This window comes from Hevea brasiliensis, chromosome 5 (genome assembly GCF_030052815.1).
Source record: "Hevea brasiliensis isolate MT/VB/25A 57/8 chromosome 5, ASM3005281v1, whole genome shotgun sequence".
Classification (NCBI taxonomy): Eukaryota; Viridiplantae; Streptophyta; class Magnoliopsida; order Malpighiales; family Euphorbiaceae; genus Hevea; species Hevea brasiliensis.
Window position 1 is genome coordinate 14,659,171 of NC_079497.1, and position 14,826 is coordinate 14,673,996.

Sequence of the window (14,826 nt, forward strand, 5' to 3'; positions counted from 1 at the left end):
TTCACTTTGCACATTATCCAATTAGCATGCATATATCATATACTTGCATACATTCCCACACATCTCATGCATTCATGGATAAACAGTAAATATGGTATGATCATGGACTTTCTAAGGGATTCAATTCTGAGCCACAAAGAATTGAATCAGGGCATTCCTAGGTGCGTTTCATTCATTCATATTATAAGAGTTGCTGAAGGAGTACATAATCAACACTTGATCTTGAATTCCTCCCACTGGTCCCACCAATGCTCTTGACCTCCTTGATCTTCTTGCAATCCAATTACATAGTAATCATTGGCATGCTAAGGTGAATTTACAAGAACTAAATAAATGAAATTACAATCCAAAAATTATTACAACCTTAATACTACATGCCTAAAAATAAATTAAAATAAATTAATTTAAATTACAACCCAAAGAAATATAAAAGAAATAAATCCAAAGAAATATAAAAGAAATAAATCCAATCACATTGGTCTTTTATAGTCCATGATCATCCATCATGCATATCACTATTTAACAACTAAATAAAACATACATACTTAAATTAAATTGAATATCTCATATTCAACTTAAAAATCTAGATTTGAATATGATTCAAATAAATTTAAAATTCAGATTTGAATATGATTCAAACAAATTTAAAATTCATATTTGAATCACATTCAAACAATTTTTAAAATTTAGATTTGAATCAAAATTTAATTGTGTGATTTAAAACTCTAATTAAACAATTTAATTAGACATAAAATGGACATAATTATGAGCATTAGATCATACAACAATTGCACAAATATTGCCCAAAATCATGCGCACCATAAGGGATGAACAAACCTTGCGCACATAATAGTGTTCATCACCAAGCCGCCACCTTTCTTTGCAACCAACAATGGATCTATCATCTCATGATCATACCATACAATTAAATCATATAATCAACAATCTAAATAGCAAATATAGTGGCTCTGATACCAATTGAAGGAACAGAAGTATGAAAACACAAGTTTATATCATTGAATTCAAAAATTTTTCACCTAGGGTCACATGCATCATGCAAGATTCATTTTTATCTATTTGATTTCAATGATAAACAGCATATTAAAACTCTTTTAATTTGTTTTGGATCTACATTTGTCATTTAAGATTTTAGAATTAATCAAATTAATTTATTAGAACCCTAGATTAGATCAAGAACAAGTGCACTAACCTTTTGATGCACTGTAGTGTGTTTGGCACCTTTGAGATGCGTCTTTAGGACACCAGATGTTGTCCTTCTAGCTTGTCCACACCAAGATCACCTATGGCAGCCCTTGAATAGCTTCTAAAGCTTTTTCTTTGAATTAGAAAATCAAGTTTTACCTTTTGAGAGATTACAGATGTAAATAGAACCCTAGAAACAATTTCTAGTATTTTTAATTCAAGAGATTGTTTGCTAATCTCTTTGAATTGATGAGAGATGAAGAAGAAGAGGGAAGAGGGCAGGCAAGGGTGGCGGCACAAAGAGAGAATAGCAGCCTACACATTTTACTCTTTCATAACAACACTTATATAGCTAGGTCATCACTTAAAACCCTTGCCACATGTCACCTTCTGATTGGCTCTAGGTTTAATTGACCCAATCACATTGTGCCAAGTGTCAAACCTATATTTAATCTTGATTTTAATCATGTTACATGATTAAAAGACATATGGCAAGCTTATGTGTAGTGCCATGTGTCACCATCTAATGGTGCCACATGTCACCCTATGAAATGACCAAAATACCCCTATATCTTAATTTTGAGTTCTCAACCCAAAATAATTATTTCTCTTCTTCTAATCAATTTATATCAAATATAAATTAATTAATTAATATCTATTAATTAATTTTCATTAATTAAATTCATATTTAAACACTTTAAATATAAATTTAACTTATACTATACATCCAATAACCTAGATTTTGTTTCAAGCCATGCTAGGGACTTTGCAATCTAATTGCAAACCAAATCTATTTAATTAATCAATTAAACTCTTTAATTAATTAATTAAATCATATTTAATTTGGTGATTACTTGTGTATGTGTGTGACTTACTAGGCTCATCACTAATTGGTAATGAGACATGATATCAACTCTTAATATCATCAGAACTCTTTCTTACCATAAATGATTTCTCTAAATCATTTTATGCACCTCATAGACCATGGTTAACACCTAGCATAGCATGCCATGGCCACCCAATTAGTAATAAGGTTTACCTTAAATGAACCTATAATCATATGTTACCATGCACTAGAATCTCTCTGTTATAAAATCCCAATTCAAGCTGGAGTCATGGTTTATGTCAAACCCCATTTGCTATGAATATTATGTTCTCTTTTAATTACAGTTCTTGATTAAAAAGATTTTCTCATCAGAAACTCTTTTCTGATTAAATCTATCTGTCCTGGCCAGGAACTTAAAACATCAAGAATAATTAAATGAACATAGGATTTTATCCCTATTTACTTAGAGGAACAGATTCCATCTTGATCAACACCTACCTCCATATATAACTAGTAGGAGCCAACACATGCCCATATAACCATACACAGTACAAGTATGAAAGCAGTATCAAACTCAAACTACCTATATACAAGATAACTGTGCTATCTCAGGTCTAAAGATTATATGCACTGATATGATTTATGACAATACATTGACAAGAGTAAACTCTATGTGCTTGTCATAAATGTCACTAGTTTGACCTACTTATCATATATAAGTGCCTATCATGTTTGTTATATGGCATGAGACTCACAATTCCATCTTATTTACATCTCATATAAATAACTTGGGAACAAACATGATTACAATCTTTCTAGATAAGTCATGTCCTTATTGTGAAGTATCCTCGATTATGAACCTATTTATGATACTTAGTGCTAGAAATACTTTCACTCATATTCTTAACAACTTAAGAATAGAATTTTTAACAAAATATCAATGGACCTTTTCTATTACATATAAATATATTATGTAAATGAAAAAGTGAAAATGCCTTTTATTAATAAAAATATGTATAAGATACATACTAAATGATATGCTCTAAAGCATACTACTAATATGTTTATGGGCTGTAACAAACCTGATGGAGCTTGATGTTCTGCCTTGACCTGCTGACATGTCAAGCATTTAGTCACATAGTCAGCTATGTCCTTCTTCATACCAGGCCACCAGTAGTGAGGCTTCAAGTCATGGTACATTTTGGCATTTCCTGGGTGTATAAAATAAATATTGTTGTGTGCCTCTTTTAGAATGCTTGTCTTCAATTCCCCATCATCTGGTACACACATTCTTCCCTTGTAGTATAAACACCCATTCTCTTTCACCTCATATTCAGTTTCCTTCCCCTCTGTGATTCTGCCCATGATAACTATTAGCTTCTCATCTATCTTCTGTCCATCCTGTATCTGCTGTAGCAGGTTTGGCTTTACTTGCAACTTAGCCAAAATTGCTCCATCCTGAGCCAAGGACAAACGGGCATTCAAGGATCTTAATACTGCAATAGACTTTCTGCTCAGAGCATCAACAATTACATTTGCCTTCCCAAGATGATAATCAATTACACAATTATAGTCTTTCAGAAACTTAATCCATCGCCTCTATCTAAGGTTGAGCTCCTTTTGGGTTAGCAAGTATTTTAGACTTTTGTGGTCTGTGTATATATAGCACTTTTCACCATACAAATAGTGCCTCCACATCTTCAATGTGAAGATAATTGCCGCTAACTCCATATCATGAGTAGGGTAGTTTCTTTCATGTGGCCTTAGCTATCTAGAAGCATAGGCAATCACTTTCCCCTCTTGCATCAGAACACACCCTAGCCCATTATGGGAAGCATCACTGTAGACCGCGAAGTCTTTTCCTGACACTAGCTGTGTTAACACTAGTGCCTCTATCAACATAGCCTTCAACCTCTCAAAACTGGCTTGACACTTGTTATTCCAGCCAAATTTTACTTTCTTATGCAGTAACTTGGTCAGTGGAGTAGCTATCAGAGAAAACCCTTTCACAAACCTTCTGTAATATCCAGCCAGCCCCAAGAAACTTCTGACTTTAGTTGCATTTCTAGGAGGCTTCCATTCCATCACTGGTTCTATCTTCTTGGGATCCACTCTAATCCCATCATCTGATACTATGTGTCAAAGAAAAGCAATCTCATTCAACCAGAAGTCACACTTGGACAGCTTAGCATACAGCTTCTTCTCTCTCAGGGTCTACAGAACAATCCTTAAATGTTCATCATGTTCTTCTCTATTCTTGGAATACACCAGAATATCATCAATAAAGACCACTACAAACAGATCTAAGTATGGATGGAAGATACAGTTAGTAAGGTCTATGAAAGCTACTAGTGCATTTGTCAACCCAAATGGCATCACCAGAAATTCATAGTGCCCATATCGGGTCCTAAATAGAGTCTTAGGCACATCTGCTTCATTTACCCTTAATTGAGGATACCCTAATCTGAGATTAATCTTGGAAAATATGTCTGCTCCTTTCAATTGATCAAACATATCATCAATTTTGGGCAAAGGGTACTTATTTTTCACAATCACCTTATTTAACTGTCGATAGTCTATACACAGTCTCAATGTCCCATCCTTCTTCTTACCAAACAGCACCGGAGCTCCCTATGGTGACATACTGGGGAGTATAAAACCTTTATCCAGTAACTCCCGTAACTAGATTTTCAACTCCTTCAACTTAGTGGGTGCCATCCTATAAGTAGCAATCAAGATTGGTGTTGTACCCGGCATTATCTCAATAGTGAATTCTACTTTCCTTTCTGGTGGCAAACTAGACAATTCCTCCGAGAAGACATCAGGGAAGTCACTTACAGTGGGTATGTCACACAAGTCAAGCTTAGCCTGCCTAGTATCAACCACGTGTGCCAAATAGGCTTTACAACCTTTTCTCATCAATTTCCTTACAACAGTGGCTGAGATTACATTAGACAGAAAATCTATCCTTTCCCCCACAACTGTAATCTCATCATTCTCAGGAGTTTTTAGTGTAATCCTCTTCAATTTACAATCAACTATTGCTTGATGATGTGATAGCCAATCCATCCCAAGGATGACATCAAACTCGTGGAAGGGCAATTCAATTAGGTCTACCGAGAACTCATACCCCTAAATCCTCAATGGGCAACCTCTGTACACTTTATTTACCACCACACTGTGGCCTAGTGGGTTAGTAACTAGAATATCTTGGTCACTTTCCTCTACTTGAATTCCCCTTTCCATGGGTAACTTAATGCAAATGTATGAGTGAGTGGATCCTAGATCCACCAATGCATGTACAGATATGTCATAGAGAGAAAACATACCTCTGATGACATCCAGAGCATCCTGCTCCTCTTGAACCCTCATAGCATACGCCCTGGCTGGTGCCCTTTCCTCTGGCCTCAACTGACTCTGATGCTGGCCTCTGTGAAATACCAACTACCTCAGATTTACTCGGCCTTCTATCCCTTTAAGCTACAGGGGCAAGTTTGTCTACTGGTGCTGGAGTGACTGTAATAGTTCTCTGTGGGCAATCTCTTATCTAGTGCTCAGTAGACCCACACTGAAAACATCCCCCAATCAATCGCCAATATTCACCTCTGTGCCACTTATGACAGTGTGGACATGCTGAAGAAACTGCTGAGGCTAGTCCCCTAAACACCGTTCCTGGAGAGCTGCTCACTGATGGTGTGGACTGGCCTCTCCTAGGTGTAAACTGAGATCTGGGCCTCTGGGACTGGCCCTGACCCTGAGTCTGACTTTGGCCCTAAGCATGCGGGCCTTTGAATTTCTTACTAGGTGTGGAGGAAGAACTAGCTTGACCCTGACCCATCTTCTGCTGCCTGTCCCTTCTGTTCTGTTCATTTATTCTAACCCTCTCAATTTTAAGTGTAGCTTCAATGAACTAGGCAAAACCTGTAATCCTCAAAGCCGTGATATGTAGCTTAATATTGTCATTTAGCTCTTCTTCAAATCTTCTGCATCTCTCAGCTTCAGTGGGGATGATTTCTCTTTCATATTTACTCAATCTGAAAAATTCTCTTTCATACTCTGCTACTGACAACTGTCTCTGCCTTAGACTGATGAACTCTCTTCTTCTTTCCTCCAGGTACACATTACTAATATATTTCTTCCTAAACTCCGTGAGGAAGAAATCCCAAGTTATCTGGTTTGGTTGCACCACCCTGGGTACTGTGTCCCACCATTGATAGGCATCATCCTGAAGTAGGGACACAACACCCTCTAAGTTCTGCTCTGGGGTGCAGTGGAGTTGTCTAAGTACCTTTTCATCCTTTTTAACCAATGTTTGGCTGTTACAGGATCATCTTCTTTCTTTCCTAGAAAATCCACAGCCCCATACTTTCTGAGTTTCTTCAAATGGGACTTCAGTGGTAGTTGCTAAGGTTGTGGAATAGCCCATGTTATTTACCTGATGAATTCTGTTATCTATTGGAATAGGGCCTATTGAGGCCGTGTAGGTGCTTCTTGCACTGGTGGAGCAGGTTCTCCCCTACTTCCAGCTTTAGCTCTGGGTAGAGCATGACTCTTCACCTCTTCCTCTACTGCTCCCTGCGATATCGGATCCATATCCTAACAAAAAATAACCAAAAATAAATAGATTTGCATTAGTGTCACCTCAACTCTTACAAATGCAATGCATGGTATATACTCTATCAAGGTCCAAAAATGCCTAAACCATGCTCTAATACCACTAAATGTAACACCCATCACCCATGTATAGTGTAGTCGAGCAAGGTATGTCACACTCAGTGTCGGAGCGCCTTAACTTATCTTATTACATTTCTTAGTATTCATATTTTATTTTATTAATTTGGGGTTAATTTATTAACCGGAGAAACTGACGGAGTTTTTCCTAAATTATTCATAATTTTGACGATTTTCACCTGTTAAAAATCTTAACAATAATTTCAAATATATATATATATATATATAATTTTTCCCAATCTAAAATTTCATCTCAATATTTCAAACTCAAATTTTTATCCATGCATAAATAAATAAATGCTCGCATTCATAAAAGAAATACCCAAATTTCATTAATTTACATAATTTACAAATGATTACATAAGTTCATAATTTACATGACAAAATGAATGTCTAATTACAAAATAAAAAATCACTAACAAGCATAGTGAGTCCTACCAAAATGCACTACAGAGAAAGTGACACCAGACACAAATGCAGATCTGGACTTGCATAATAATCCTAGTCTGCGGCCTACTGGGCTCTCGCTCCTGATCCCCAGTACCTATGCATGGCAAAAAGTGACGCGCTAAGCATAAAGCTTAGTGGTGCTAATATAATATAAAAAATAAACTAAATAATTAAATACAAAGCAATTATGCTAATAAATTCACACAAACTAAATTTTTGGTAATTATTTATAATGTCCTTAATTTAGCGGTTTTTATTTTCATTATTTAGTTATAAATTTTTTTAAGACTTATTTTAATTGCCCAAGTAACCTATACCAGTTGACCAGACTGGATAAATGGGTAAACTAACACTGGGTATTAAGTACCTTAGATCGTCATGTCACATAGTATCTGCCAGGTGTGCAACAGAATAGCTAACAAGCCATAATAACAATCGGGCATAAAGCCGAATATGTCAAAGAATAGCAAAATGGCCAAAGGCCATAATATCACAAAATGGCAATAAGAGCCATAAATCATGAAATGGCACGAAGCCATAAGCAGTATTACAGTCAAAACCCTATTGGCATGCCAACCTATCCAAACCAATCATACTAGGCATACAAGAGCATATTAGCAAAGTTAGGTTTTGGTTCTTTGTATTTGATGTTATTATAGTTACTATTCACATTACTATTAATATAAATTTTTTACTATTTCATAATTAATAGATATATAAATTCTAATTTCATGATAATACCACATTTTGGGTTATAAACTTGTTGGCATTTGTTGCCAATTACAATTCAAGTCTTCCTAGAAGAAATTTCAAAATTATAGTTTTTATCACCTATATTTATTGTTCTATTAGACCAATCTACAGTGGAAATTTGGCTAAACTTTCCTCATCAAAGTTGTTCTTTAATATCTCTAATTTAATTCTTTTTTGAATCACTCCATTTGGAGTTTTGTAGCTCAAGTTATGGCATTTTTACTATAACTAGCCAGATTGGTCTATGTCCAGAATTTTTAGGCAATTTTGGTTCTAATAGTTTTAATAGGCTAAATTTAGTTAGCAATTTGATTAGGTTATAATCATAATTTGGGTTTTTATTCTACATTAAAGTTGTTCTACTATGTCTAAGCTTTCCATGGGTTCAAGAATCAGGTCATTTGGACCTCTCTACACAAAGTTATGGCTATTTGAACAATCACTGTTCATATGGTCATTTTTCCAGGTCCAGAATTTGGTTACCTAGCTTCAAGTCAATTTTAGGTCACTTTGTGCTGGTGTTCTAAGCAGGGTCTCTTCATGAGAAATGTGACATTATATCCCTAATTTCACCTCCAATTGACCTTACACAAATTGAGGCTACACAATTCAACTTATGGCTGCCCAAACTCACTGGACTCAAGGTCCAAAATTTCTAGCACATAGGGCAGCTCACCCAAATCACAATTCAATGCCACAATAAATTCCAATTTGAGGTCAAACCATATCAAATGGTCACTAATTGACCTTAAGAACACCAATTCAACAATAATTTGGAAAAACCCTAATTTGGCTCAAAACCTTAATTCCCAATATTTCAATCTTACACCACACATGGAAATTGAGGCCCTAATCAATATATGCTCAATAAACTCATCACTAATCAACTTTAATTTAATTGAAAACCATCATAACCCTAATTTACTCATGGCTGCCAAAATTCAAGGGTGGTCTAATATGCATATTTTTGTTTCAATTCCAATAATTTCTAACTCACTTAAAGGTCCTGACATGGAATATATAGAGAGAGATGAGAATTGACACTAACCTTGCTAGATGAAATTCCCAACTTGATAAACCTTCACTTCTCCTCTTCTTTTTGCCCTCAAATTCTTTACCAAGGTGAGTAATCAAGATTTTATGTTAAGACTTAGGGGTTTTATGGTGAAGAATGAGTGGAAATCAAGCTTTGAAGAAAAGAAAATGGTGGAAGGCTCTTCTCCAAGTGGTTCGGCCAAGTTTAAGGGAGGAAGAAGATGGATTATTTTTTATTTAATTATTCCCTTTTTGGCTTTTATAGTTGAGCCTGTCTAATTGTGATTGGCTAGAAAATTTTTAATTGCATCATCTTTCATCATGCTTATGTAATAATTCTAATTTAATTTCTTTTTGTTTTATTTTTCTTTATTCTTTCTTTTACTCATTTTTAATTAAATTTTCAATAATATTTATTCATATTTTATGACTTAAATCTCACTTACTTAAATGGACAAGTTCGTAAAAAATCATCTCTAAATATGAAATGACCAAAATGCCCTTCGTTGTGCTTACTAAGCTAAAATTGTCTGTACCTATTTACATAATTTTTCTTATATTTTCTTCACATTCTATTGTCATCTAAACCTTAGAAATCCCTCTCTTAAGTATTAATAATTATTTCACAGGATTCTCCACGGGTCTAGGGTTGCTAATTATCTTCACAGTCGGTTCCCGTTAGGGTTACCCATCGCCATAGCTCCGGCTCATTTAACTTCTTGTATTCTATTTTCTAAAATTTTTCCTTAATTTTTCTTGTCATTATTTAGGTGATTTATGACTCCTCACTCTATTTTATATATAGTTCCACACATTCTGGCTGTCTGAACAGACATTAATTACCGAAACAGTAGAATGTACAGACTACCTAAAGTGAGGGCATTACAGCGTGATTGAGATGAGAGAATAAGAGAATAATAGAGAAGGAGGGAAGAGAAGAATAGAAGTAAGGGATAGGACAGAGAGGAAAGAGGAAGAAAATGAGAGAAAGAGAGGAAGAAACACCTTTTAGGCATTGGATCTTCTCCAAATGGCATGAAATGAACACAACAGGTTAGAGTTTTTTTTTAATCTTTTTATTATTTTAAAACAAAAATTTAAAAAAATTTAAAAATTTTGAAGTTTAATGTTATTTTACAAAGGTGATGCCTTCCTTGCCTCACGCCTCTCACCATTGGGTCTCGGACTCTCACCTTTTGTAAGCTGACTTGCCTCAGGCAGGTGAAACACTAAGGGCTCGCCTTGCCTCTGTCACACCTTACCCCTCCGTAAGGCATAACATGATTTCGTAGTATACCTAATGAATTATTAAACTTCGCCTACTGATAACCCATTAAATATACTACTAGGGATTTTAAATCAATTTTCAATCATTTTAAAGTGTGGGTAATGCTGATTAATTATATAAAACCTTTAATCAAAGTTTAGGTCATAAATCAAACTAATTTTGGGTGACAATTTCACTTGGTTATGGGCAGAATTTGGGTTGACATTCTTCATCAAAGTTGTAGTGCTATGTCATACCTTTACAATGCCACAAAAATCAAGTCATTTGGACTGTTTAGACCAAGTTATGACTAATCATAACTTGCATTGTTCATTTGGCCACTTTTATATAGTGACAGTGCACATTATCCGGATTTGACCTAATTGTTTACTATCTAAATGTCATTTTCTGGGCATGGTCTTTAAATGAAAATTTTGTCTTTATGTGTCTAATTTCATTCCCAATTGGCCTTACACCAATTGAGTTGGTAAAATTTTAGACCTAGGTCAAACCGTCAGATTTGGACCCTTCACAAATCCGAATTGCATTTAGTTTCTACCAAATCAAACACATCACAAATGGTCCTAATTGACCATTTCTAACCTTAATTAAGGTCATTTGCATCAATTGACTATTTTCTATAATTTTTCTCCTAAACCTTGAGTGCCAAGAACCCTAATTATTTAAATTACTCAATTCATGCAATCAAAGTGTGGTATTTACACATATATACTCAATTGAACTTAATTGCATGATTAATTAACATGAAACACACCATTTCTTCAAGTTCACAAGGCTAGCCGAATTCCATATGGTCCATTTTCTTGTCATTTAATTTCAATTTTTCATCAAATTCCAACTTCACTCAAGTATTTAAATCATAAGATAAAGAGAAATTGAAGAATAAATACTAACCTCACTTGACACTTTTTAAAATCTTCAAATCCTTTCTCTTTTCTTCAAAATTTCTTCCTCAATTCTCCTTCTCAAGTTGTAAGAGCAAGGTTTAATCATTAATTTTAGAGAATTTAGAGAATAAAATCAAGCTTTTAAAAGCTTGAGATAGGTGTTAATGGTGGAAAAAGATGAGATAGATGAGAGGGATGAGATGGGGCGGCAACTTGAGCAAAGAGAATACCAAAATTAATTTCTTTTATTTGTTATTTTATGTATTTATCTCTTAAATTTGACTTGGTCAAAAATCTAATTAAATTGATTTTTATTTATTAAGTCATGCTTACCTCATCTTAGTGATGCCATAATTTCTTTATTCTGTTTTTTTTTCCTTTTGTTTTTCCATAACTTCTTCAATTCAATTCTATATTCTGAAATTTTTATTTCTCTGATTTTATTGGACAGTTAGGTCAGGAGTCACCTCTAGGGGTGAATTGACCAAATTGCCCATCGCTGGATTGATCCGGTTGGCAAGTAATTCGATATTTCTTCCGGAGTCCTAACCTAATTATTTGACCTACTTATCAGTTCTTTTCTGTTGTTTTCTCTTTTCCACTAGGTTCACAATAGTCCTTAGGACTGCAGCGTCACAATTTTCCGTTCAAAATTAGGGTTAGGACTGATCTCGCAGTCACTTCTCGAGAAGGTTACCCATTACTGTAACTATCGGCTCATTTAACTTTTTATGCTTTGTTTTTCTCATTTATATACTTAACTATCTGGTAATCTCTATTAATTTTCATTCAGAGTTTTTCTAGGTGTCTTAAACATGGTTCTAATCCTCTTAATTGTCCGACCGACACCGATAACTGGAATAGTGCAATATACCAGGTTATGCATATAGGGGTGTTACACAATCATGATATGGATCAATGGTTTGCAAAGATTTTCTAGTCCATCTGATTCTAAACATTTTATTTTGGGCTTATGATAATATTATTTTTAAATAGGCTTCCTTGTGCTCTAAACTTAGTGAAAAATAAAATAATAATTTAAAAAAAAGTGAAACTTAGCTAAATTATCATAATTTATATTTTCATTAGCATTGCGTTTGTAAAGTTAAAACTATTTTTTTAAATAAAAATATCATTTTATACTCCGTTAGAAAAGCAATTTAAAAAAAATAATTTTATTATTTTAACGTGCCTAAAACTAAAATATATTAAATTTAATTTTAAATTATTTTTTAATACTCTTTAATTAATATATTAAAAAATAATTTTTTTTAACCGTAATTTAAATAGTAATACCAAATAGACTTTATATGTGTTATAGCTCATTATTTGACCAAAAAAATTCTTAATATTTATTATTTTACCATACAAAATTATTAATTCACATAAATTATTAATAATAATATACATTAAAAATTTTATTAACATACAAAATTATCCATAGTCCCTCAATTTATGAAATTATTTTAATACTATTCCACATTTACTTGTATTATAAAAACTTTTCAACTTCAATTTAAACATTTTAAAACTTTTATGATCAGATATCCCAAATTTCAAAAAACGATAAATTGAAAAAACAAAAAAATAAATAAATAAATGCACCAGCCGGGAATCGAACCCGGGTCTGTACCGTGGCAGGGTACTATTCTACCACTAGACCACTGGTGCTGATATGAACCGTGTCGCTAACTTTTATATAGAAAATACAAAAACCGAACCGTCTCGACATCTGATCCCTATCATCCACCCAACGCTCCTCCGCTCGTTGATTAACCGTGACCCGAAGTTCTTGACCTAACTCGACTTTGATTTCCATCATCAATGTCTCTCTCAATTCCGATGCTGCTTTCCTTCTCTAAAACTTTATCGTCCGATAACCCATTCTTCTGCTCTAGGTTCTCCCAACTCACCCTACACACCTCACCCGTTCCCCTCAAAACTACTATAATCCGCATGGGCGGCGGGCCCAGAACGTACCCAGGCGGAGTATCCAAGTGGCAATGGAAGCGAATGCAAGCGAAGAAAGCTAAACAGCTTCTAAAAGCTCGGCTCTGCCGCGAGAGACAAATTTACGAAATGCGAAAGAGAGCTGAGCTCAAGGCGGCGGTTTCGGAGCTCGAGCGCCCCTGGGAGGTGGTTGAGAGAGCACCGACGTTGTTCTCGGTTAATGCGGATGAGCAAGTGAAGGTCTTGGCTGACCGGTTTCAGAAACCCGGCGGATTTGATATGTGGTCGGAGAGGGATGGGCCTCAGTTGTTTGAGACCCCCGATGGGATCCCCTCCGCAAGGTTTTTTCCTAAAGGTGTTGTTCATAGTGTCAGGCCTTATGGTAAGATTGCTGGGAATGGTGATTTTGATAGTGGAGAAGAGGATTCTGCTATGGAAAGTGAAAGCGAAAGGGAAAATGAAAATGGAAATAAAGATAGATATGGTATGGCTATGGCAAGGAATGGGTACAAAAGTAATGCTTTGTCAGTCAATGAGAAATTTAGGAGGGGTGGTCTGCACACTGGAAGGAAGAAGGACTGTGTGGATTCGTTGGCAAGGGAAGATAATTCAGATTTAGAGAGTGGATATAACAAGAATTCTACTGGAAAATGGGGCATGGATAAGAATACTAAAAGTAGAAATGGTGGTGAATTTAGGAAGCAGGGCAACAGAAGTAGATTTAGGAGTGGTTTAGGTTCATTAGATTCAGGGCAAGTTGGTTTAGGTAGAAAGCAAAGAGGAAGTGGTGATACTAAGACTAATAGGAGTAAGATTGATGGTAGGAATAGAAGTAATGGGAGTAATAGTTTGCGAAATCCTAGATATTCTAAGTCTGAAGTTTGTGATATGAGTTTACAACAGGATGGGAGTTATGGGTTCCAAGCCAAAAGCAGGCAGATCGATTCTAATTTTCAGGCTCCAGAGGTATTTGAGTCGTTCTAGCTTTAAGTGCTGTCAGAAAAATGGGACTAATCGAATGAATAACATTTGAGGCTAGCTATTGATGCTATCAAATTGTGAGATGAGAAAGAACTGCGTTTCATTAGTTCTGTGCTTAGCATTTCATGTAAGTGCAAGTTGTGATGACTAGTGAGGATATCATATTTGGCAATTGATATAAATGAGGTGCCAACAAATGGAAGATGATTAGGTAATAGTTGTCATTTCCCCATGTATAAACTATAAACTGATGTATATGTGTATGTATTATGTGTTGTGTTCAATTTAATAAAACTGTATATTGAGCTGCATAAATGATTCAATGGAGATTTAGCCTGATTATAGTGTTTAGGATTTTGTATATTTTTTCCCCTCAAAATAGATAAATGTGAGAGTAATATATACTTGAAACATACATATGGTTAGTTGCTTCATCAAAGTTCATGAGGTATGCTGTATTAACTATTATCAAAACTAATCTATCCCAAAAAAATAATAATAAATAAATTAATTAATTAAAAAAAGCTTTGCATTGCATTTTTATGCCAAAAATGGGTGCCGCTTGAATTTGGCGTGAACTGAAAACAACTGATAGGTACCAGTTGGATTAGATTAGATCTTTGAAAGAAGATTTGTTTATTTATTTGTTTATTTTTAATCAGAAAGGAAGATCTTTCATTCAAGAAAACGAGGAAATATGGCTATCCTTGACAATTGGAGAT

General features: G+C 34.7%; 1 protein-coding gene and 1 non-coding gene across 2 annotated transcripts; one reads left to right on the forward strand and one right to left on the reverse strand.

The window, feature by feature from the left end:
* Positions 1-12,773: 12,773 nt before the first annotated feature.
* On the reverse strand, positions 12,774-12,844 carry TRNAG-GCC (transfer RNA glycine (anticodon GCC)). Its single transcript has one exon. It is a non-coding gene; the product is annotated as a tRNA-Gly (tRNA).
* Positions 12,845-12,935: 91 nt separating this feature from the next.
* Positions 12,936-14,419, forward strand: LOC110640394 (uncharacterized). The gene has a single exon (XM_021791689.2). The coding sequence runs from the start codon at positions 12,998-13,000 to the stop codon at positions 14,105-14,107; it is 1,110 nt and encodes a 369-aa protein (XP_021647381.2). The 5' UTR covers positions 12,936-12,997; the 3' UTR covers positions 14,108-14,419.
* The last annotated feature ends 407 nt before the right edge of the window (positions 14,420-14,826 follow it).

Bases quoted from the DNA above. Each gene is read 5' to 3' on its own strand.
- LOC110640394 (XM_021791689.2), top strand. From the start codon at position 12,998: ATGTCTCTCTCAATTCCGATGCTGCTTTCCTTCTCTAAAACTTTATCG.